The 25112-nt window shown below is 34.7% G+C and overlaps 1 protein-coding gene across 2 annotated transcripts in view; it reads right to left on the reverse strand.

Annotated features, from left to right (window-relative positions):
* Positions 1-4400: 4400 nt before the first annotated feature.
* Positions 4401-25112, reverse strand: part of SCG5 (secretogranin V) — a 65020-nt gene continuing 44308 nt past the window's right edge. The window contains exons 4-6 of one of the 2 annotated variants that reach the window (XM_051977025.1): positions 19607-19716; positions 9693-9746; positions 4401-4933 (exon numbers count right to left, since the gene is read on the reverse strand). In XM_051977025.1, the coding sequence (XP_051832985.1) occupies positions 4838-4933; positions 9693-9746; positions 19607-19716 (260 nt within the window). In that variant the 3' untranslated portion in view covers positions 4401-4837. Of the gene's footprint in view, positions 4934-9692; positions 9747-19606; positions 19720-25112 lie in introns of both variants that reach the window. The other variant, XM_051977024.1, reaches the window with a different exon arrangement.

Genomic DNA, 25112 nt, shown 5'->3' on the forward strand with positions numbered 1-25112 from the left:
AGGGATAATGTCGTGTAGAAATTATCCTGGCATGGATTCTGTCAATGCGAAGTTATTATTAAATAAAATAAAATTTATTATAAAAAAAAAAAAAAAAAAAAAAGAAAGATTACTGCAATAGCTTCCTGATTTTGTATACATATTCTAAAAGGCTTTGATAAAGATTTGCAAACTATTAACATCATTACTAAAAAATTAAAAACTAAACAAATCTGGTATTCCCATCAAATTGGGAAAAATAACAAAAGATAAAAATAATATTAGAGGGGTTGTTGAAGGGCCATCACACAAACTTCTAGCCAAGATGGCTGCTTGAATAGGATGCAGACTGTCCAGCTTCAACACAGCTACAATAGCAAAACCCTGAAATTCACACCAGAATGCATAATGATCAAGAAATCCAAAGATAAATTATTGTAAATGACCTCTTACATTTCACATAAGAACAGCCAGAAACCCATGGGCATTAATAAAGGGGAGAAGAGGCCTCAAAAAGGACTCAGGAGTTGCCAAAATACTCCAGAATGGGGACTTTGGAAGCACCAGGGCATATTAGTGAGCAGAAATTGGCAACCAGCATAGTGCTATAATACATATACCTGGTCAATTCATGTTCTGGAGCTCTGAGTCCTTGTCACAATTCCTTGTCACAAGATCCAAGAAAAGGTCCTAATGATTGAGTTCTCTGAATGGCAAAAATTTAGAGAAGTTTAATCCCAAAATGTGAAACCAGGTTACTCAGAGTAAAATGAAGCAGAGTCAACTATCCTCACCCAAAAGGGTAGCCAAGGGTGGATCTTGGTTCCTGCAAAAAATATACATTCAGGAACTAAAACTATAGAGATGCATAAATCTCTCAGAAGTAATACCAACTAGTATCAAAAATTATTGTAAATCTAGAAATTGCCCAAAACAAAGAATGTATTATCATAAAATGTGGGCATTCTAAGTGAAGCATTGAAAGATTCAAGGATGTGAAAAGTAAACAAATGGAATTGAATATCTTTGCTACATCATTCAATATGGCAATAGTTGATGTACCTGATAACCTATAACATGAAATCATTCAGCTGCAAAGTGATGATGAGCTCAAAGCTAGGTATGACACCCTTCCACTATGTGGATTCTATAAATGTTACATAAGTAATGATGAATTTCTCACTTTGGAAAAGTTGTGAGTAGCAACATCATCAATACCAGCTAGCATCACATGCTTCACCAAAGAGAAACAGTTTCAGCCATCATATTAATAGTGAGTCAAGGGGCATCTAGGTGGCACAGTGGATAGAGCACCAGCCTGGAAGTCAGGATGACCTGAGTTCAAATCTGGTCTCAGCATTAAAAAAAAGTGAGTTAATTAAATGTTTGACCAAATATAGCAGGCTAATTTTTAAGTTGATAATTTTGTATGGCCCATGAATGATGTTATAAACATCCAAATGATCGTTGGCAGAAAAAAGATTCTCTATCCCTGTCCAAGACACTGAGACTATAAATTGCATGGCATATGCCAATCTGCATTAGTAAAGGGAGTTGCCTCTCTGAGAATTCCCTATATTGAAGACATCACAGTTCTTGTCCAAAATTCAACATGGAAGGCAAGATTTATTGAATTATATCACCCAGCTCTTAACTCCCACATACTGCATCATAATAAACAAATGTGCATACTATATATGTGAATATTGTATGTGTATGTAATTTTAGATAATTCTGTTATTACATTATTATATGCTGATTATCTTTATCTATAATATGTATATATGGTTTATCTACAATGATTATTTTAATAGGAAATAATTTAGAGCTATATAGCTTCTTAGAACTTTAATCAAATCTACTCACTTTACAGCTAAGACTGAGATCCAAAGAGATGTCAAACAAATAATAAATGGTAGAGCTAGCATTTGAAATCATGTTCTTTGAGTCCAGAACTAATAATGTTTCCATTTCACACATCTTACAGTGTGTCAGTGTTTTCACGTCCATCATGTCATTTAATTTCATATTGTTAGGGTCTAAAGGGCCCTATAGCTATTAGATATTATAAATTACAAAAATTAAAAATCTATTAGATTTGGTATTAAGTAGCTATGATAAGTAAAAATTTTTATTTTGCTAATATTGACTTAAATTTCCAGTAACTCAATTCTCTATCCCTTAAAATAGAGGAAATTGTTAGGATTTTCTTATGGCTGTTTTTGTTATGATTTTGCTAGTACTTAAAAAATGACATTAGTTATGTTAGAACAAACTAAGTTCTGACTTTAAGAAGAATAATGTGGGAAAACGAGATGATCCAGAAAGAAATGTTAGTTGAAAACAGCTTTCTGTTAATAACAATGAGGTGCAGTACAGTTAAGAACTTATTGGCTGGAACTAGGCTTTATTTTCCCATTACCTTAAATAATAAGCATCTTAGGTTCCTCTAACTGGTGACATGAAATGTTCTGCTAATTGCTTCAGCAACCTGAGGGCAAGATAGGTGGTTTTAGTGCCTGTAATCTATTTATTATTTTAAATGACCTAATGATCATAGCCATCACTTATCTTTCCAACTTCCTACTCACTGTTATGAATTACTAGAAACCAGAGAATCCAAGTTGAATTCAGGGGCCCCAACGATCTTTCTCTATCCTGCCCAACAAATTTTCTAGTCCCAGCATTTTTATACTGTAAAAATGCTAAATCTCTATATCATATTCTAGATATTTGTATTCTGTATTTATTCCCCAAAATTGTAAATTTTTGATGACACAGCCTTTTAATTTATCTTTTGATCCTTTCTGGTGCCAAAAGATGATGATGATGATTATGATCAATGAATAAGTAAATCACAGAATTTTAGAGGTCATCTTGTATAAGCCCCTAGGTTTTACAATTATGGATAGTAAGGCCAAAAAATAGTTATTCACCTAATATTATCTCCAACATTTTGGACAATGTTTCTGTCAATATATCCTAAGATTACATTGGCCTTTGGGACTCTCTTTTCAGCTTATTAACTCACACTAAATTCTTAATGTACTTAAAAATAAACAACTAGATCTTACTCACATGAATTATTATACAACCATAGTTTTCCTATCCTCTATTTGTATAGATTATAGTATCATATAATCATATAATGTAATGCTGAAAACAACTTTTTAAAAATGATCTAATTAATCCCTCATATGAGAAAATAGACCCAGAAATGTTGTCATTTGCCCAAGTTCACGAAAATATTAATTGGCAAAACTGAAATTTGAACTCAAATGTTCTGACACCAATTTTTTAGTCCAGATATAGGATTTTTTAAAATCAATCCCTCTTCAATTTTAATACATTCGATTTGTACATTTCATTAAGATCTTTTTGGATTCCGTTTAGATCCAAAACATCATTTTTGTATTCTGTCATCCCAAATGTTAGCTGAATCCAATAAGTATATCATGTATGCCTTTCTCCAAATCTCATAAAAATGACCAAGCTTACAAGACCAAGCATGAAGTCTTGCAATATTCTAAGAGAAACTTTCCTCCAGGCTAACACTAACCCATTAATTCCCTTTTTGCTCATTCTGCTCATTCACCCAGTTCCAAATCTATCTAAGTATAAAGTCCACATCACCATCTATCCTACAAAGATAACATGAGGAATTACATCAAACGCTTTGCTCAATTCCAAATATATTGCAACTATGATACTATGACATTATGTTGTTTGTTTTGTATAGTAATTGTGTCAAAAAAGTAATATTGTGAAACTGGCATCACTTGCTCTTGAAGAGCCAATATTGGCTCTTACTGATCGCTCCTTTCTTTTCTGTGTTCTCATAAACATTCCATTATTAGTGTGTGCAATAATTTTCTTGAAAATCAAATCCAAGAATTTTATTTTTGAGAGAATTATCTATACTTCCACTGTAGAATTTGAAATCATTCACTCTATGTATCCTTTTTTTCTGAATACTTTGTAATCAGTTATCATATAATATAGGATACAGTATTCAGTTTTCTTTTATGTTATCTACCATGAACTCTTAAGTTGAAGGATTTTACTTTAGCAGCTTTCCTATGGGTCAAAATCGATCAGAGGGCCAAGTTCCATTTTGCAGAAGAATCAGGAAAGAATTCTAGCTTAAATAAAATATATATAGAATTTTTGCCATAAACCCACCACTTTACTTTCACCTCTAATGTGTTTGTTCAAGTCATTTTGCAAACTTCTAATGTCTAACCTAAAAAAAGCTGCACATCTCTTTTGTCATCTGGTTAAGGGAAAATCTTTGCAGTTTGTGATATTAGGTCAATGAACAGCAGAATAGAAACCAAGTGTACTTTTAAAGATCCTTATAAACACGGTAGTATGTAGGCCTACTTATAAGATAGATCCAAGTGGAAAGCATCAGCTACTCCTCATGAGTAAAATAATATTTATTGAGGTATAGAGCTTGGTGAACTAAATAATCAAAATCAAACTCTGCTTTTTAGAGTAATAGGTATCAAACTAGATCCCAAATATCATTTAAACTACCACCAAACTGAGTAAATTTTATTATCTTGCTTTTTATGACTGTAGATGTATACACTAGCTATCAAAATCACTTTAATTTGGAAGCCCATTCCAGGCCTGAAACAAAATATCCTCAAAGCTCCTATTACAATAATTTAACAGAAAGCAGAGACATCTTTTCTTTATCTATGACAACACAATGTCATAAATACAGCTGCTTTTCATCCATAATTATATAAACAATAAACATGCTGCCATTCACTAGGATTTTAATAGTCAATACACGTAAGCAATATTGTGATATAATGGGCTGCATCTGTATTCTTTAATCTTCTTCACTTTACTCTTCATCTTTGTCCTCATCTGAAAAATGAGGCACAGACTTCTTTGCCACCACATTGTCCAGTCTCTGCCCTTGCAGATAGGGGTTCACATTCTGAAAAATACATAGGTTAGTGATATAAAAAGGATCAATTATGCATAACACAGGAAAACATATGGAAGCAATGTACTATGATATGCCCAAAATGTGAGCAAGTGACCCTATATGTATAAGCTGGACCACTTTATGATGGCTTTACTGAAGGGTCCCATTAGTTGAATTACTATTTCAGGGTTCTAATGAAAATTTATGTTATTTACCTGTAGGATAGTTAACAACCAACCTCCTTCTTCCCCACAATCTGGCTTGTTTTACCAATGCATTATGAGTGCTTGGATGAATAAGCTTCCCAATAACTTAGCTATTGATCCCTATATATAGCAAATTTTCTTACTATGTTTCTGTGGACAGTTTTATTTTTTTAATTTATCAAATACTTTTCTAAAAAAAATAGCTCTGAAGATTTATAAGCACACTAGAATTGAAATTAAAATTCAAAAGCTACTGAAGAGACTTTTTTCATTGTCATAAGTGATATTTTTCCATTCAAGTACTAACTAACTTTAGTAGTGAAGTAGAGAGGCATAATGGGAGTCACTAGCACTTTCATATAATCAGTTGGTCATATTCAAAAGCTATACACTTTGGAAAGAGCCTGTATTTCAATACTGGTCTCTGTTCTGTAATACTCCTCCATCTGGTAGCATGCTGAATGAGTCAAAGTTTTTCCATTGCTGCTCCAACTCACATCTATTTTGTAGTATTTTGAGTTCAAATAAGTAATTGGAGCCTTGCAATATTGTCTTTCACAGGAAGTAAAATTGTTGCAAAAGCTTTTGAAGATATTTGTTTATTGAAGAGTCTTTCCAAAGACCCAACAAAAATAAGAAAGGAACTTTGGGATTTTATGATTCCAGAATGATTACAATTCAATTACATATAAAATTCACATGGACAAACTCACCAAGGCAACATTTTGCTGGAACTTTATGTCCAGATGGGGCAACACACTGTTCAAAAAACCACATTTCCTTTCTAAAGGCTTCAGGTGGAGGTGCAATACTTGGAGCATTTAAATAAACATGATCCCTTGAATGCTAGATTGGAGGATCAGTTTTTGCATCTGACAGCTAAATGATTCAATCACGGGAAGGTTTTCAAGCTCTCCTGCAAACACTACCTTTTCTTGTTGGGGCTCTACTTCAAAGAAAGTCAAAAATGGACTCAGAAATGAAACAGACCAACCTGGTTGAAATTTGTGGAAATTCCTGCATGAAGGGTGATGTTATTTTTTTTTAAGTCACTTTCTGGGAAATCATTTTTCTAGGTAAATTTAAATGCTTTTAGACTAAATAAAGGGGAACACACCAATACTAATTGAATATGTGTAAAGACTGAACAATGAGTAAGACATTTAAAGGTTGAATGTAAAGTGTTTTGCAAGTGAAAATCTGAATGTTTGGTTGGCTTTGGATGATCACATAAAGTCTCATGTAAACCATATGCAGCACTCTGGACTAAGATGGAAGTTTAGGGAGGTTACCACTGGCAATGGGTTTTTATGTGACATTTTAATGTTTCCCCATCTACCTAAACCCAGGAAGTGCCATATTGAGGAGCAAGAGAGGAAAAGGTAGTGAAGACTGAGAACAGGAAAAATAACAGGAAGGGAGAGAAAAAGGAAAAGGGCATTTATCTGAATGTTTTTCAAACCACTCAAAAAATTCCACTCTAATTCCGTGCCTCCATTTGTGAGAATATTTCAGTACTCTGTTAAAATTAGCTTTTAGGACCCAGTAATTAGCAGATACAGCTGGGAAAGCAGTATCAATCACAAGAGACAGCATGCAAAATGGGTGATAGAACATACTAAATTCAAAATAGGGGACAGAAGGGTTCAAATCAGATACTTGTGACCACAAGCAAGTTTACTTAATCTCTCACTTTCCTCAGCTGTATAATGGGATAATAATAACATCTACTTTACAAGTCTGCCGTAAGGCTCACATGAGATAATGTAGGTAAACCTCGAAAGGCTCTATAAATGTCAACTTTTTTATTATGTGTGAGCACTGCCACCCTCTCAATTATGGTTCTGTGATAGTTGCTAAATCTCCCCAGTATTCAATTTCTTCACCTCAAAAATGAGAATAATAATTTGTGTGCTTCCAAGACTCATAGGGTTGACATAAAAAAGAGATATGAAATAAAATAATACTAAAAGTAACATTTATATATCATTTTAAGATTGCAAAGTGCTGCATATGCTATCTCATTTGATTCTCACAACTCTGTGAAGTAGAGAAACTACTTGTTAACTCCATTTTACAAGTGAGAAAACTGAGATAAAGCAACAACTTACTATGTGCCAAGTACTTTGATTGACACTGCTTAAGTAATTTTCTCAGGGTCAAATAGCTGCTAAGTGTAGATTTAAACCTGCCTCACCTTTGAAAACCTTAATTTGTCACCATAATCTTTTGGAAACACAGAATAATTGAAATCCAAAGATATAATTTTAAATTTTGGAATATGTAGCCATTTGAAGGATAACCAAACTTTAATATTCTGTTCTACCTTTTAACAATAATTCTCTTTTTAGCTAACATCTTTTGTCTAAAGAAAGAAAGATGCTTTCATAGCAAACTCTCTCTGAGATCAGAGGCAAGATTAGACAAGAATTTTATCCCTATTTACAACCTGAAGGATTGAGACACAACAAAGTTTGATTTAGCCTATGGAATATGTATGAAGTTAATGGAGCCAGATCTAGCACTCGAGTCTTCACTTTTTTTTCTTTCTTTCCTCTGAAATAAAAACAAGAATTGGACCTCTGCTCTTGATTTTTTTTGTCTAAAAACCCACAGTTTAGGCTAAACTCTTTGGGAGAAGTCTTGCTTTTAAATTAGTCCAGAATTTTTTTTTTTTCTGAATCATGGACTTAATGAGATGGTTAAGGTCTTCAATCAAACTGTGAAGGCCATCTGAATACTGATTATAGGGAAGGGAACTTCTGTTACCCAAGGCTTCTGGCTTGAGGGCATGATCTTTGTCCAGGAGAACAGACAGTACTTGATACTGGGTCACATTGACCTTCATGGACATAAATTTTAGGCCTTTTCCATGTGAAGGAAGTTGAGGCTAAAATATAAACTCTGGCCAAAGTTCCAAAATTTTGGTATCTGGGTTTCATAAGGATAAGACCTAAGTAGTCACCCACTGACATTTCCTAAGTGAGAATAGAGGTGGTGGTGGGATAGGAATTGGAAAAAATTGAGGACCTTTTCTGAGTTATTTAATGAAAGTGTCATTTATGTACCATGGAGAGTAGAGGACATGGAAATCATGGGCATCTCCCTGGTAAATCTCCACATAATGGTCAATTACTAGCACAGTTATAAGGATGTAAGGACCTGGAATTCTGCATCTTCCTCCATGGTCACTATTCCCTAGGCCCTTTTCTATCTCCAACTATAAGATTGCAAATGGATATTTTATTCATTCTTAAATGGCAAAGATTCCTAAACAGAGTAATTAACTCTGCCAAATAAGATATTTTTTCTATCCTTTCAATATCTTATGAATCTTTCCTATAAAATCTGCTTTTGGAGTATCTGTTCTTTCTCAAACTAAGACAGAAGCTTGGATCTTTGTGACATGGAACTGTGGAGGTAAATGATATTGCTGGACAGACTATACAACTCTAAGGCCAGAAGAAGGAAAATTCATCAGTAGTAAGGAAATAGATTAGACAATACAATTCAGAACAATTTTGCAACTATTTTTGCCTGATTCCCCCACTTTTGATAGGGCCTATTTGTCTTGTTTTTCTGCATTAAATTCCATGTGGTATACTTGTATTGTCATCATTGGTTTGTTTGTTTTTTTAAATGCAACACAAAATAGGTGTTGACTAGGTAATAGCTGTATTCTCATCAAATTGAAAGGGATGATAGATAGACTGTAAAACTCCTTTAAGGGAAAAGTGTGGGATAGCAAAGCTTCACCTGTTCAATTTGTGAATATCAGTGCTCAAAAATTTATTAAAAACCTAAGTCCATTCAGTTCTTTCAAGGAAATGTCATAATTGTCAACCAAGAATATAAACAGTTGAGTTCAACGTTGGATAACTAAGATGGAGAAATAGTGTTGAAATCTTCAAGCAGAGATAAATGTGATAGGTGGCAAATGAAATGGCTCAGGAAATTCTACCATAATCTGGACAGGAAAAGAACAGAAGGGTTTCTAGGCAAATTGAAGGAGAAAAATGCTGATTTTATCTTCTCTAACAAAATATTCATGTAAATTATTGGTTGAACCTTCATATTTAGTCTTTTACTCTATTGAATTTTTTGTGTTTCATATATGTAAAGTGTCTCTTTGCTGCATGCAAACCTATCACATGGAGACTTCATAAAGAAAAGCAAAGAACTGGGCCCCATCAAAGGTTCTCTGGCAGAGTCCATTTTAGTGATCTTTGTCCAGGAGAACAGACAGTACTCCTCTCACAGTACCTAGCACAAAGTTAGGTACAGAGTAAGTGCTTACTTATTGAATTTCCAATGAAATGAACCTATAGCAACTATGATGACTATGGTTCTTAATACTGTATTCCAAAACCTCAGCAGCCAAATAGAGTCTAGTTCATACTTTCAGAATAAGATTTCTCTTTATATGGTACCACTCTCCTAATTTTTCATGAATATATATGACAAGTCCCAGGATGCCTCAAAACAATCCAACATCTCAACATTTGTCAAGTTTTCAGATAACATCACATAGAAAAATAGTCAAGCAGTTAACTGTAGATTACCCTCTTCCTCCGTCTCTGTCCACCTTTCATCTTTTCATAAAGAAGCTTCTTGTTCTAGAGAGGGGGAAGGGGAGAAGAGAAAAAAAACAAATGCAGAAGTATGGATCAAATTTGGTGAATGTCTATTTTAAAAGCAATACTCTGTGTTTCCTGTGAACATTTGCATACACATATTTTGGAAACAAAACTAGATGAAAAGAATGTCGTGTCAGAAAGATAAACCACAAGAGAAAAGTTAGTGGTTTTTCAGCTTTTAATAAAGTCCTTTGGAGTGCCCAGAGGCCCAGCAGTGTCATCAACAATCATATAAATAGGAAAATGCACTTTAAAATACAAGCACTAGAAACCATTCTAGCACAGATCTAGCGCCTCCCCATGAAAAGCTTTGGGTGGAACTAGCCATTGGAGGTTGGGGGTGGTTGGGGAGAGGGTGAGAATGATAATGGTGTCTAACTCCCTTTTAACAAACTGCATAAACTAATTGCTTCGGGGTGTAGTGTTTGATTATTTGTAACAATCCTCCAAGTAAATAAATTCAACATCATGACTTCTGCAACCAATCCATCTGTAGTTTTAAGTTAGTGCCCCCAGTAAAGATGCTAAGAAAACCATTTGGTCCATAACATTTTTAATAGAGTGAACCTTTTAAAAACTGCCAAAAAAACTTCTTGGCAGAAAGGAAAGTTATGTTGAGAAAAAAAAGTTCTGTTACCACAGTTTGTATAAGTGTTTCCACATACTGCTATATTTCAAACACATAGCGGAGCCGAATAAGCTCAAGAATATAGGACACATGCTCAACAGATTTTTCCTTCTATTATGATTATAAAAGACAGAAAACTTAACCTGTGAGTGGGATGGGAGAAGAAGAATGGTGGTGTTTGTTGGTTGTTGTTTGGTTTAGTTTAGTTTTTTTTTAATGAAGGGAAAATAAAGTATAAATGAGGTGATTCATCTTACTCTAAATAAGCTTCCTTAACTTTGATAAAGGAAGTGAAGCATAAAGTTTTGGTGAAATACAAATTTATTCTCTGCTTGTATCCTTTTGGGTTCTTGGAGTATATTTTTTTTAGAAAATAATAGATGTGGAGACAAAAATGACAAGTGCCAAGAATGAGCTTTGTACTTTTCATGTTCATTAAAATCTCCCTGATTCACAACACTATCTCTTGCCCAACCTCAACTATGCATGGAGGTTGTGCCAGGGAAGGAAAGGCGAAGAGCCCTTCCATCTGCCAAAGAGGGACGTTCTTGGCTGCAGTCACACTTGTCGGCTTTCTTGGGGAACAGTTCAATTTAATATTTGAAGAGAGAAAAGGCAGACATGTAGATTATCCCTCTAGGAATAAGTCTATTACACTCTTAGGCTCTTTAATTTTGCAGTTTGACAATTCTCTTCTCTATAGATGTAATGCTATTCCCAATGCCCAGAGTGGCACTAATATTAGCATCATCAGGCAGAAAATCATCTCAACATGAGTTTAAGTTAGCAATACATGAGATACAGAGGATTTAAAAAGGGGATTATATTGAAATACAGTTACATAAAATATCTTAATACAAATTCAGGAATTTTCAGATTAAAAACATCAGTATGATAGGGAATCTCCATCAGTTCTGCAATTATGATCTGCTGGAACAATAAAAGACAGTGGGCAATGACTTTATTCCATTGAGAAAAAATATCACAGGGCATCATGGTATTTTGGAGTCACTCTCTTAGTTGCTCCTTTATAATGTATTTTTCAGTAAGTGTCTTCCACTTCTGGAAGATTTTCCTCATGGACATCTTCCTTTGACAGGTTGCATACTGCTATCAAAGTTAAATTGTAAATTGAAGTATTAAACCCACTTCAATGTCATGACAAATGACCAACCAGTCTTGGCTTCTTCAAACATGGTCAATTGAGTAGTGAGAGATTCAATACCAGTCTTGGGACTACCTTGTAAAGAGTTACTTTCTCAGGATAAATGATCTGCTATGTTTATCAAATAGAACTGTACACAATGGGGAGAAACCAAGTACAAACCATGGGTCATGGCAAGGGTATATTTACTACCAAGAGTTAGATGCAATAACATAGGAGTCTTGGATTGAGAGAAGCTAAATTCCGGTAGTTTTAAATACAGATTGTATAGAGTTGAGAGATAAAGTTTGGTGGGAACTCGGGAACCCAGTCATGCCATAAACCCAGAAATACCTAAGCATAGCCCTGAGTAAAAGAGCAATGGCCATTTGAAAGAAGCAAGTTAAACTAAAGACAGCATAGTGATTTCATTGTTAATTTATGTTTGCAGCATTGAACAAAGGGACTGTCCTCATCTAGCCCATCTACTATGTTCACCTACCATTTGCTTTGTTTTACTGAAAATGCTTAGGAGTCATCCAAAGTGCTGATCAAGAACAGTGATACTTCTTTAGAAAGGGCAAATACTTGTTTTCCTAAGTCAAAAAAATTTTTCCCCTGAGAAGTAAATATAATTCAAAGATAAGAGGGGAAGGAGTGTGAAATTTATAAGAACGAACCATTGATTGCAGGTGTAAGTTGTTTAGCATCAGAGTATGGCTGTTTATTTCTCACAGAACAACTCCTCCCTGCCCTTGTTTGTAGACATGATAGACTCCCAGGAGATATTAGTGAAACATAAGTAGTAAAATGATACATTAATTTATTCAGCTTTTAAAGTTCTTTGGCCAATATTTAATTGATGTCTACATAAAATTACAAAGGAGAAGAAATAATTTAGTGAAAGAGACAAGAGACATACTGATGTTCAGTTTAGAGATGCAGTGGATAGAGTAAAGGAAGACATGGATTCAAATTCTGATTTTATCACTTAGTTATTAGGCATTGACTCTCAGCAAATCCCTTAATATCTCTGAGATCTGGTTTCCTCATTTGTTTTAATATCTGTCATACCATCAGAAAGTTTTCATGTGCAAATTGTTTTGCAAATCCTAAATAACTATATAAATAATAATTTCTAAAAAAAATTTATGAAAAAATAGTAATTATAGAAATAATCAGAATGTACATATTAGATATATGATTTTAATTGATATGAGAAAGTATCAGTGTGGAAACTCCTATCAATTCAATTCATCTCTAACACATCTATCTTAGAGAGTTGCCTAGGTCGCTGATTAATTAATTGAAATGTTAATTGTGTTGGTATATATTTGAAATATGTGCTATATGTGTGACATGCACATACATATATATTACATATATTGTGCTATATATACTGTAAGTACAGATATAGATATATGGAGAAAAGAGAGAGGGAGGGAGAGAGAAGAGGCGAGGGAGAAGAAGAAGATAGAGACGGTCAGAGACAGAGAGATAGAGAAGGTAGGAGACAGATGGGAGGGGAAAAAGACAGAGTTTGGGTTCATACCTCTGACACATACTAACTGGGTGACCATAGGCAAGACAATTAAGATATATGTGTATGAGTATGTTGTACACACACAATATGTATATGTAATACATACTTATTTCATTGTCCTTAAAAGGACTGCATAAGAAACTGCTTTCTTGAGAAGTCTTAATCTATGAAATATTGATTGGAGGTAGTGAAACCCTACTAAAAAATCACGTTTGTGAATTTAAAACTAATTAACTTAGTACCAGTCAGGAATAAGGCAATAAATCAAAGAAAGCTAAGTTTTAATAAATGATCACAACTGATGAGAAACTTCTAAACATGATCTAAATTAATGGATTACTAATAGTTCCTTCCTTGTATAGGGATTTCAAGTTTTAACCTTTGGCCTTAATATATACATATAAAACAAATCACAGAAACATAGATATAATATGCATATGTGTTAATTCTTCAAGGAGGTGAACTAGAGACTGGTTGTTAGTAGAATGACTGAAAGGAAGGCAGCTAAGTGGCACAGTGGATAGAGTACCAGCCTTGGCAACAGAAGGGATCCGAGTTCAAATCCAGCCTCAGAAACATGATGCCAGCTGTGGGATCTATCAACCCCAACTACCTCATTCTCTTTTTCAAAAAATTGGGAAGAAGGAAAGAAGATATTTTCTATTTCCCCTACTTCCCTACACCCACCAAACCTATTTTCTGCTTTTATTGGAGCTTTTATTTACTTGGTACTTCTGACTCCACCTAAATTCCCTCTCATCTTCCCAAGGTTAACTAATTCAAAATTGCCCTATCCAGTACTCTGGATTCCTTCCTCCGAACTTGATATGCTATTACCTAACCTTTTCCATCCCCATACTCTGTTTTTTCCACTCCTACTCTTGGACCACAGACCATTACTGGAAGAAAACGCAAAACCATGCAAAACTGAGACTATTAAAGACTAAAGGAAAGAGTTCTAGCTTTGATCCAACCCTTGGTACTGCTGTGTAAATTTTTTTATTTCTCTCTTATCTCCAATGCCAACTGAAGACCAATAAATATATATTTTTCTAAAGCTGCCACTTCTTCACATCTCATTCTAATAATATGATATCACTCTCCAAAGTCACAGAACTTATTAATATAATCTAACCTCATATCTTCACATCACCATCTACCTTGTCAACCTTACATGCAGAGATCTCCCTTTCTTATTCTAAAGCTAACTCATCCAACTATATTCAGGATTCAATCTTTATCTCCTTCACTGAGAGTTTACAGATCCCCTTTGTCCATTCCCACTAATATCTTTGATTTCTCTTTTTCACAAACTCATTTCTATCTCAATTATGAATGGGTTTTCCCTAATTAAAAACAAAACTCTCCACTTCATCTTTCTGACTCTTTTAGTTACAATCAAAATTTGACTCCTTCAAGTCCTAGAAAGTGTTGTCTGCCTCTGATTTCTTTCCATCCGTTACTGCTTATCCCTTTGACAGCTAGTTTTGTCACCATCTTGCTGAAATTATGCTCTCATAATTTACTATTGACTTCCTTCTAAGTAAACACTACTCTTCTAATCTACTAATCCAAAAGCCTTGAGGTCACCCTAGCCTCTATCTCCTTTATTAAATTTCCTTTTCCACTTTCCATGTCTTGTTAATTCCTTAATCAATATTTTTTCCTTTTCTCCCTTTATCTGCTATTTCCATTGCCATCACCTTAGATGCTGATCATCTTTTGCATATGTTGTTATAGGGACCTTTCTGAAACTATCATGGAGGAAAAGGAAGCTTTAAAGAAGGCTCAGAATCACCACTATCATGGCTGATTGAGGAGATAATAATTTAACCTGTGATCTTCAACAGCCTTATCTGTAAAGTAGGAATAACAGCAGCATCTTCCCCAGAGGGCCATGCTCATTAGATTGTGAAATTTTTGAGCATACACAGAGATAGGAGAAATTATAACAAAGTGTGATAAAATTGTTTTTTCAAGTATTAGAAAAAATTGCATCAATTGATACATCAAGAAAGACATAATCACTAACTTCAAGAACTTGAAGGACTCTCACACAAAACAGGAAATAAGGTTTTTCTGCTTGAACTTAGGTGACAATGTTGGAAACTGTAGAAAGAGAGATTTTGACTGCATGTAAAAATATATTTCCTAATAATGAGAGCTGTCCACAAGTAGAATGAATGACCTTGGAAGATTGCATGCTCTTGCTCAATAGATATCATTGAGTGAAGCTGTGAAATTTGCACATTGGGAATATTACAGAAGAGATGGTCATGAGACTGTATGTGTCAAAGAAAATGACTTGTAAGGCCTCTTCCAACTCTGCGATCTTAAGATTTGTCTATGATTTTAAAACTGTCTCCTAATTGACATCAGTTGCCAGACTAATCTTAATAAAGAGCAGTTGTTATCAAATCAATCTCTTCTTCACGATTCTAAGTTTGTTTTTCTTTCACATCAAGTTTAAATTCCTAGAATACTGGATTTGCAATCAGAATACCTAGGTTGAAATTCCATCTCTGCCACTTATTAATTGTGTAAACCTGAGCAAGTCATTTCATGATTCTAGGCCTCTGTTTACTTATCTGTTAAATTGGGGGATTCAGAACTATATAACTTTAAGGAGCATTTCATCTCTCAATTGATATTCCTGTGATCCTTTTTAAAGACTTTCTGTAATTTAGTTCCAAACTATCTATCCAAATTTATTTCTCCCTGCTCTGAAATACAAATCCTCCATTCCAATTACGCTAGTTACCCTGATTATACCCTTTCATTTCCTTCCATTCCCATGTTTATTTCTGAACTCTCTTTTCTCATTTTCCTACAAATCCTACCTATAATCAAGACATAGTTCAAATCCAATCTAAAGAGGCACTGTGGAATAGTAGGAAGAAAGTCACAAGATATTGGATCATAAGGTCCATGGATTTAGACTAGGAGAGAATTTATAAGGGCACTTAGTTCAACCCTCTTATTTTACTAATGAGGAAACTGAAGGTCAGAGTTAAATGATTCACCCAAGATGAGTAAATAGCAGAATTAAGTTTTGAATATAGGTCCTTATGGAATGCTGAGTAAGAAGAATAAGACAATTATGAAAGGAAAGTAGGAAAAATGCATCAATTAAGCACCCAATATGTTCCAGGCACTATGCTAGATGCTTTATAAATATCTCATTTGATCTTCACATCACACTCAGGAGGTAGATGTTATTAAGCCCATTTTACAGCTGAAGAAACAGGGTTATGTAACTTGCTTAGAGTCGTAGAGCTAAAAAAAAAAGTCCCAAGTTACATTTGAATTCAAGTCTTCCTGAATTCCAACTTGAAATATTAATTTCAGATCTTCTGTACTCCAGGTTTACCACTCTATCAACTGCACATCCGTGGCTACCTAAGTTGGAACAGAATATACAAAAATAAGTGATATAAAATAATTCAGGAAAGATAGGTTGGATTCAGGAAAGATTTTAAAGAGCTTAAGTGGTAAACTGAGAAATTTGTATTTTATCCTATAGTCAATATGTCACCAAGAATTTTAGAATGGAATTGGGGTTGAGGGGAAGATGTATCTGTGCCTTCAGAAAATTTTTTTGCCAGCTGTGTGAAGAATAAACTAAGAGAGATGAGGTTGGAATCAATGGCACCAGTTGACCAATTAGGAGGCTAATATAATAGTTCAGCTAAAAGATACTAAGGGTCTGAACTATGGTATTGGCTGTTGAGTAAAGATAAAGAGGAAGAGGATCTATAGAGAATGTTGACAAGGTTGATTACAGATGAGAGGAGTGAAAGAAAAGAAAAAAGTCTAAGATGATACCTTAGAGGATGGTAATGTCCTCAACAGAAATATAAGTTGGGAAACAGGTCAGGAACAAGTTCTGTTTAGGAAATGCTGAGTTTGAGATGCCATTAGGACAGCCAAGTGATATAGAGCAAGGTAGTTGGCAAGGTCATTTTGAAATTCAGGGGAGTCATTAGGATGACTCACACAGATTTCATTAAGAAATAATTACCATGAATTGATTCAGCCATTCTGGAGGGCAATTTGGAACTATGCCCAAAGGGCTGTCAAACTGTACATATCCTTTAACCCAGCAGTGCCACTATTAGATCTGTATCCCAAAAAGAGCATTAAAAAAGGGAAAAGGACCCACATATACAAAAAATATTTAGAGCGGTTCTTTTTGCAGTGGCCAAAACTGGGAATTGAAGGGATTCCCATCAATTGAGGAGTGGCTGAAAAAGTTATAGTATCTGAATGTAATGGATTACTATTGTGCTATAGAAAATGATGATCAGGCAACATTCATTAAAAACCTGGAAAGACTTCCAAAAACTGATGCTGAGTGAAGTGAGAAGAAGTAGGGGAACATTGTGCACAACATAGTAATAGCAATATTGTGTGATTTCAACTATGATAGAATTAGTTTTTCACAGCAATCACCACTCAGAGAGATCTAAGACAATTCCCAAAGACTTATGATGGAAAATGCCATCTACAACCAGAGAAAGAATTGAGTCTAAATGCAGACTGAAGCATACTATTTTCAGTTTTTTAAGTTTATTTTTTGTTTTTTCTTTCTGATGTTTTTTCCCTTTTGATCTGATTTTTCTTTCCCAACATGACCAATATGAAAATGTGTTGGTTTTTTTTTCCCAAAAGAAATCATCACCATAAAGCCAATAATTGAAGCAATGAGAGGAGTAGTTGCAGTCACCCTCTAGGGTCCTATAATGATGACAAGTGGGGTCAGCCTGTTCTTTCTCCAAATAGCAAATTTAATAAGATAAAATATAATATGGATAAATACAAAGTCTTATGCTTGCATTCATAACTTCTAAAATATAAGATAGGGAGGAGTATCATCTGTAAATGATCTGGGTAATGTAATGGACCACAAGTTCAGTGAGTCAAAAATGAGATACAGCAGACAAGAAAGCTAATGCAATCCTAGGCTGCATTAAGAGAAGAATAATGTCTAGGATGAGGGAAATAATATTACTGTATTCCACTCTGTCTGGCCACATCTGGAGTATTGTATTCACTTCTGGGAGTCATATTTTAGAAAGCACTTTGGTATGTAAGAAAATAGTCATAGGAAAGTAACCAGGATGATGAAGAGTCTTGAATTCATGTCATAAGATTGGTTGGAAGAACTAGGGATATTTAACCTGGAGAAAAGAAAATGGAAGATGAATATAATCACTGTCTTTAAAGTATTCAAAAAGTTGTCATGTGGAAGAAGGATTACACAGCTAAGTGTCATAGTGGAGAGAACATTGGACTTGGAATTAGGAAGGATGAGTTCAAATCCTTCCTTCATCAGACATTTATTATCCTTAACATATTATATAAATGTTATTTATTTATTATAATTGCTTGTTTTGCTTAGGGGGATAGCAGAATTATAAGCAATAAGTAGAAATTACAAGGAGACAATTTAGACTTCATGTATGGAAAAAAAAATGTATTACCATAAAAAAGTGGAATGGGTTACCTAAGGAAATAATAAGTTTCCCATTATTGGTGATTTTCAGGCAAAGGCTATGAGAACACATCTTGGGCATGTTGTACAGAGAATTGGCCTTCAATTGTAGATTGCTTTAGATGATCTCTGAGACTCCTTTCAATTTTGAGATTCTGTGATAATACCAGGGAGGAGGGAATAAAGGCAGAAGGGATAAATGTATCTTGTATAATATCTGGTGATCTTCCTGAGTACTGAGATGGGGAAGGGAAGAATAGAGGCTGAGGTCAAGAAACTCACTACCTCAAAAGGAAGCCATATTAGATGATAACAATACAACAAAATATCTGTCTCAAAAACACAGCATGGACTTAATTAACACTGCCTGATTTAACTTAATTTTAAAGATATAGCCATATTTATAAAGTCTTATTTCCTATGTATTATACCATAACACAAATAACCCAGACACTAATTCTAGAAAATAACATGCTTATCCTGTGTCATTCCTAAACCAACAAAATATTAATCTGAAAGACTTTTAATGCTTACCTATTTATTCTATATGTTTGCCAGGAAACTGCTGGAGTTGGTGACAACAACAAAGTTAAGATCTTTGACTATTTTAGGCTTTTTATAAATCTGTTTCTAATGGGTTGTCAATAAAAAGTTATTTTAAAAAATCTGTTTCTAAATAGTTTTCTGATCCTAAATTTCCTATATAAATTACTTCTACTTTAGCAACTTCAATAAACAAGTATGGAAAATAATAGGCACAGGATGGGTCAATGAGAGAGTGCTGGGCTTGAATTGAGGAAGATCTGCTTTCAAATCTTATCTCTAATATTTATTAGCAATATGACCATAGTCAACCATGCCATCTCTCTGAGTTTTAATTTTTTTACCTATTTAAATGGGAATAATAATAATACCTGTGATACCTATTCTACAGATTTGCTCTGAGCTTGGTTGAGATGTTATACATTAAGGATTCTGCAAATTTTAAAACATAGCAACTATGATCAGTAGTAATTAAAATTGAACTCACCCATTTGCCCAAGCCAGGATAGTCATGTTCAGGATCAAAAAGGTGTTGATGTAGTTGAAACTCTCGGCTGAATTCTGCGGTGTCAGGGGAGTTTTCCAAACATCCATCATCTACTGCAAACAGCCAGAAGTCTTTGAGACTAAGCACCTCATGCATGCTCTCATGGGTAAAGGTTAATAGGAATAAGGCAGGCCACTGAAGGTCAGAATCACATTCCCATCTGTATCCCATGTATCTATTCCTGCTTCTTTTTGACTCACTCTGTGATCTCAGGTAAACCACTTTCCCTCTCTGGGCCTGTTCCCCATCTGGAAACTGAAAATGATGATGGCTATTTCCCTCTATTTACTTCAGAGGGATATGGTGAAGTTTGTGCCTAGACTTTTGGAAATTCCTTGTGCTTCTTAGAGAAAAGTGCAATATTATCATACTATTTTATGATGAAACTTAAAAACAGAATACATTTTGTTTTAAATACAATGTTAATTTGTTTAATAATGCTTTAGATTATATGTATAATATATAGAATATAGAGAATATAGAAATGTATAATTATATATGTATATAATTATACATATACATATAGAATGTATAATTATACATTTCTATATTCTCTATATTTATTCTATTTTTCTATATTTAATGATAAATATAACTTATGCTCCTTAGTGAAAAAAGAAACATCAATATATTTTATATCTATATTTACATAAATATTAATAATTATCAATATGATTAATAAATCATAACAATATTGTATGCTTCATGATATTTTATATTAATATAATTATCAATATTAATATTCCCTTGTGTGATAAATAATTTTATATAATAATTTATATATGTGTGTGTGTGTGTGTGTGTGTGTTTGTATAACATATACAATAGTTTAGTGCTTAGCACAATGCCTGGCATGTACAAAGCACTTAAGGAACCTTTATTGATTGATTGATTGATTAGGCACAGCTGTATTCAGCTTGAGGCTAAATGGGACTCTGTCCCAAGGCACTTAAGGGAGATAAATTGTGATCCTTCCCTCCCCCTGCTAATGATCTTGACTATCCCTTAATTCACCCTCCTAAAGCTTTGGAGACTCGGGACATAACCATATCCACAATCTTCTCCTGATATCATTTTACTCACGCACCCACAAAATAAATTTGTCTCAGGTAGAGTTTGGGCTAATTATAGTTCTAATATGAGATGCACATTCCTGGGGAGAGGGGCGAGGAAGAAGAGCTGATTTTGCATAATATTATACTTTGAAAAATTTTAATGTGTCCCATAGTTAATAAATAACACATGACACATGAAAGCCCCATAAAGAAATGAGTGTGTGTGAGTGTGTGTTGGGTCAGCATGACCACTACTATAGGCAGTGTCTTTCTTATTGTCGGTATTTTGGGTCCAGATCTATTTCATCATCATATGGCAGCACTAAAGTGAACATTCTTTCCAAGGATGCAGAATGGCACCATCCCTGGGAGTTACTTGAGGCACTCAGTGGTTCAGCAACAGTCAAGATTGGGTAGCCATTAGTCTAAAACATACCCACTCTGTGTTCAAACAGTATGTTATATTGATATTGATCTGCAGTCAAAGGCAAGACTTGAACTCATATCTTACTGAATCAAAGGTCAACTCTAAATAGATATGCTCTCATTCAGAAACAATATCTTCAAAAAATATTAATTCCCCTTTAATAAATGTTTTATTGATGCCATTTTTAAACGTTACTATCACCCTTCAATGACTTCTCTCCACAGAACTCTCCCTTGTAACAAGTCCAGTCAGATAAATTAACATATTGTCCATGTTCTGTATTCCTCAGTCCACATCTATACTCCATCAGCTCCCTGCAAAGAGGAGGACAAAACTCCTTTGGTCTCAGCACTGTTCAAAGCCCCTCTGCATCTTCTCTGGGTATGATTCTCTGCAGATGACTCATTCTGATCTCTTTTATGTGCCTTGGACAACCAATTAAGAATGGAAGGGTGTCCGGGTTATGTGAGAAACTGAGGAGAGGGCTGAGGACTTCTTTTCAAAAGGCTGCTGAGACATCAAATAAGTGCTGAAATGGGCGCCTATTTACAATCAGCCAGGTATGTCCTGTATCTAGTTTCTTGGAGCATTTCCAAGTCTTTCCAGAAGGCCTCTCAGCAGCATGGACCTAATGTGGAAGTTATTAGCATACCAAAAAATCTCTAATGCGGCTCTACTGTGTCTGCTCAGTGTTCAGAGCTCCTTACTGGGAACGTTATCTAACCCCTACATCTGCAACCATCAGCGTGTCACTCTGGCAGGAATGGAGAAAATTATAGCAAAAATAGGTGCTCAGATACATTCTTTGGAAGCTAACTTAGTGGAATGGATTTTAATCCTTTACTAGAAGTGATCTCCTGGGGGACATGGAAGGGTGGGAGTCTGCTGGGGCCATGAGCATAGAGTAGGAGGCAAATAATTTACTAGATACCAGAAAATTTAAAATATCATTTCTGTAGCTAGGAAACAACATAGATAAGGATTTCCTACAGTTTCCACAATGATGCAAAAAGCATATTGAGAGAATTAAAGGATAGAAAAATTTATCCTAAATTAAAGACTAAATGTCCATTGGAACCATGGAGGTCTGAAAGCTGAGCCTTGGAGCTTATACCATAGCCCATATTGAACTCTTCCTTCTCTAAAATCCAATATTATTTATGGCCTATCCCACATGTCCCATAGCATCTGATAATATCAAACAATAAATAAGCATTTATTATGCAACAACTTTGAGACAAATAATATACTAAGTGCCATATATACAAAAACAAACAAGGAATAGATCCTGTCCTCATAAAGTTTACATTCTATTGACAAAGCTTTTGTTTCTTAATTTTTTTGTGACTGTCCATCTTATCTTCCCTCCCCACTCCACTCCTCACACCTCAGACTATTCCTTGAGAACAGAGACTGTGTATTAAACATCTTTTGGTCCCTGATACATTACCTAATATAAATGCTTGTTGATTTGACTTACTTGAATTACTGTGACTTCAACTTTTTTGTTCCCCTCCTCCCTTCACAGCTCAAAAGCAAATGTGTCATTTAATCTTCAGCTAGAAAAGCCTTATACATAGTAACCTTTTAATGATTATATGTAGAATTCAACTCATTTATCGGGGGGAAAATGGTATAACAATATAAGGAAGTATATTACTAAATTTGAAATGAAAAATATAAGCAATAAGAACTTGAAAATTTTAGAAGGAAAGACCTGTGTAGTATAAATTGAGTTCAATAAACATTTATTAAATACTTATTATGGGATGTGGCCATCTCCAGCAATGAGATGAACCAAACCAGCTCCAATAGAGCAGTAATGAATTGAACCAGCTACACCCAGCAAAAGAACTCTGGGAGATGACTATGAACCATTACATAGAATTCCCAATCCCTGTATTTTTGTCTGCCTGCATTTTTTTGATTTCCTTCACAGGCTAATACACTATTTCAAAGTCTGATTCTTTTTGTACAGCAAAATAACTGTTTGGACAAGTATACTTATATTGTATCTAATTTATACTTTAACATATTTAACATGTATTGGTCAACCTGCCATCTGAGGGAGGGGGTGGGGGGGAAGGAAGGGAAAAATTGGAACAAAAGGTTTGGCAATTGTCAATGCTGTAAAATTACCTATGCAATATAACTTGTAAATAAAAAGCTATAATTAAAAAAAATACTTATTATGCAGGCCATTGCATTAGGAATTAAGAATACAAAGACAAAAACTAAATATCCCCTCTAATCAAGGAACTTACATTCAATTGGGGGGAGAGAAGGAAGGAAGAAAAATAAAAGTAAAGAATATACAAAGCAATTTCAAGATGCAGAGAGTTCTAACAATTGGGATGGTAATCAAAAAAGTCCTCATGTAAGAAACAGCATTTGAGCTGTGCTTTGTGGCAAGCTAGGGATCCTTCAAAGCAGAAAGAAGGAGAGCATTTCAGACATGGTGGACCACCAGAGCAGAGGTATAAAGGTGAGAGCTATACTGTCAAACACCAGGGAAAGGACATAAGCCAATTTGCCTAGAAAGGAGAGTACTTGGGGGGTAATATTATGAAATAAGCCTAGAAAGGTAACTGAGAGCCAGACTAAAGTGAGTCTAAATGCCAGGCTGAAGATTTTATATTTTATAAAGCATGTAAGACTTGAGCCAAGCTTTGAAGGATAGGTAGAGTTTGGAGATGTAGAGAGGGCTGGGGAAGACTCTAACCCAAATGTTTGACTCTGAAAACTCACTTCTAAATACACAAATAAGGCCCACTGCTGTGTCTAATCAATTCAGCCAGCTGCCCCTGGGGACTGTTGTTCCTTAAACTTGGTACAGGTCTTTCCTCTCCTCGAATCCAAAATTCTACAAGCAAATAATATGTGGCTGAAGTGATCTGAGCCATGCAGTGATTCAGGTTTTCCTGCAGTCCTGTTCTCAAATCTAATTTTTCACTGTGCCGGCAAACCCACATTGCTTAGCCACACGCAATCACTTAGATTCCAGTTAGTTACAGTGACCATGTTTTCTGAAAAAAAAAAAAAAAGAAAGAAAAGAAAAAAAGACACATGGTCTAATAGAAGATATTCTTTTTGTGAAGTCTTGTTAAAAGAACACTTTCTTTTCTTGGAACTGGGGCTATCCCAGATTTTCCAGAACATATGGTTGCTGTGCCATCTTAGTACCTCCCCTAATGGCGCCAGCCCAAGAGGGATTTTCATGAAGCAGCAGAGTCCAAAGCCTACTCCTGAACATCCCCTATGATGTCCCAGAGACTCTTTCTGAATTCTCTGTAATTTTTGAAATAACATCAAGCATCACTGAAATTGATTATTTCAATAATGAGGAAATTGCACCACCAAGAGACTAAGATTAGCTGTATTCAGTCTCATGGATAACCTATCAGAATCTAATGCTCTAATTTTGTTTGCTTTTGCTCAACTTTGGATTCCTTTTCATACAATTGTAAGCTGGTTTTGTCCCTGTTTTTTTTTTTTTTTGAGTTTGGGTTTGTCCCTGAAGGGGATATCACCCTTTGTAAATAACAAGATTAAATCAGAACTTTGGTTTATAACTCAGTCTACATCTAGACACAGCAAACTATCCTAATTTGAAATAGAAATGGCAGGTGGTAGCTCTTTGTATTTTACTTTGAAAAGTAGAAAAAAAAAAAATAGGGAATTAAATCAATCACTAAGTATTAGTTTAAAAACAAAGGTTTCACTCTAAAAAAAAATCCTGAAAGTGGGGGGAGAGGGATTTTTGAGCCAGAGCTGCCAAAACTCTCAATAGGACATCAAGATGCAGGCCTATCATGGTGGAAGTTACCATATCCCAAGAAAAACAATAGTATAAGTAATAGGGTGCAGGACAGCTTTATCAGGAAATGCTAGTAATAATCTAATCCTCTCATTTTTATCGCAATGTAATGGTGTACGAAGATCTGAGAGGAGAGATCTGGGAGGG

This window comes from Antechinus flavipes, chromosome 2 (assembly GCF_016432865.1).
Source record: "Antechinus flavipes isolate AdamAnt ecotype Samford, QLD, Australia chromosome 2, AdamAnt_v2, whole genome shotgun sequence".
Classification (NCBI taxonomy): Eukaryota; Metazoa; Chordata; class Mammalia; order Dasyuromorphia; family Dasyuridae; genus Antechinus; species Antechinus flavipes.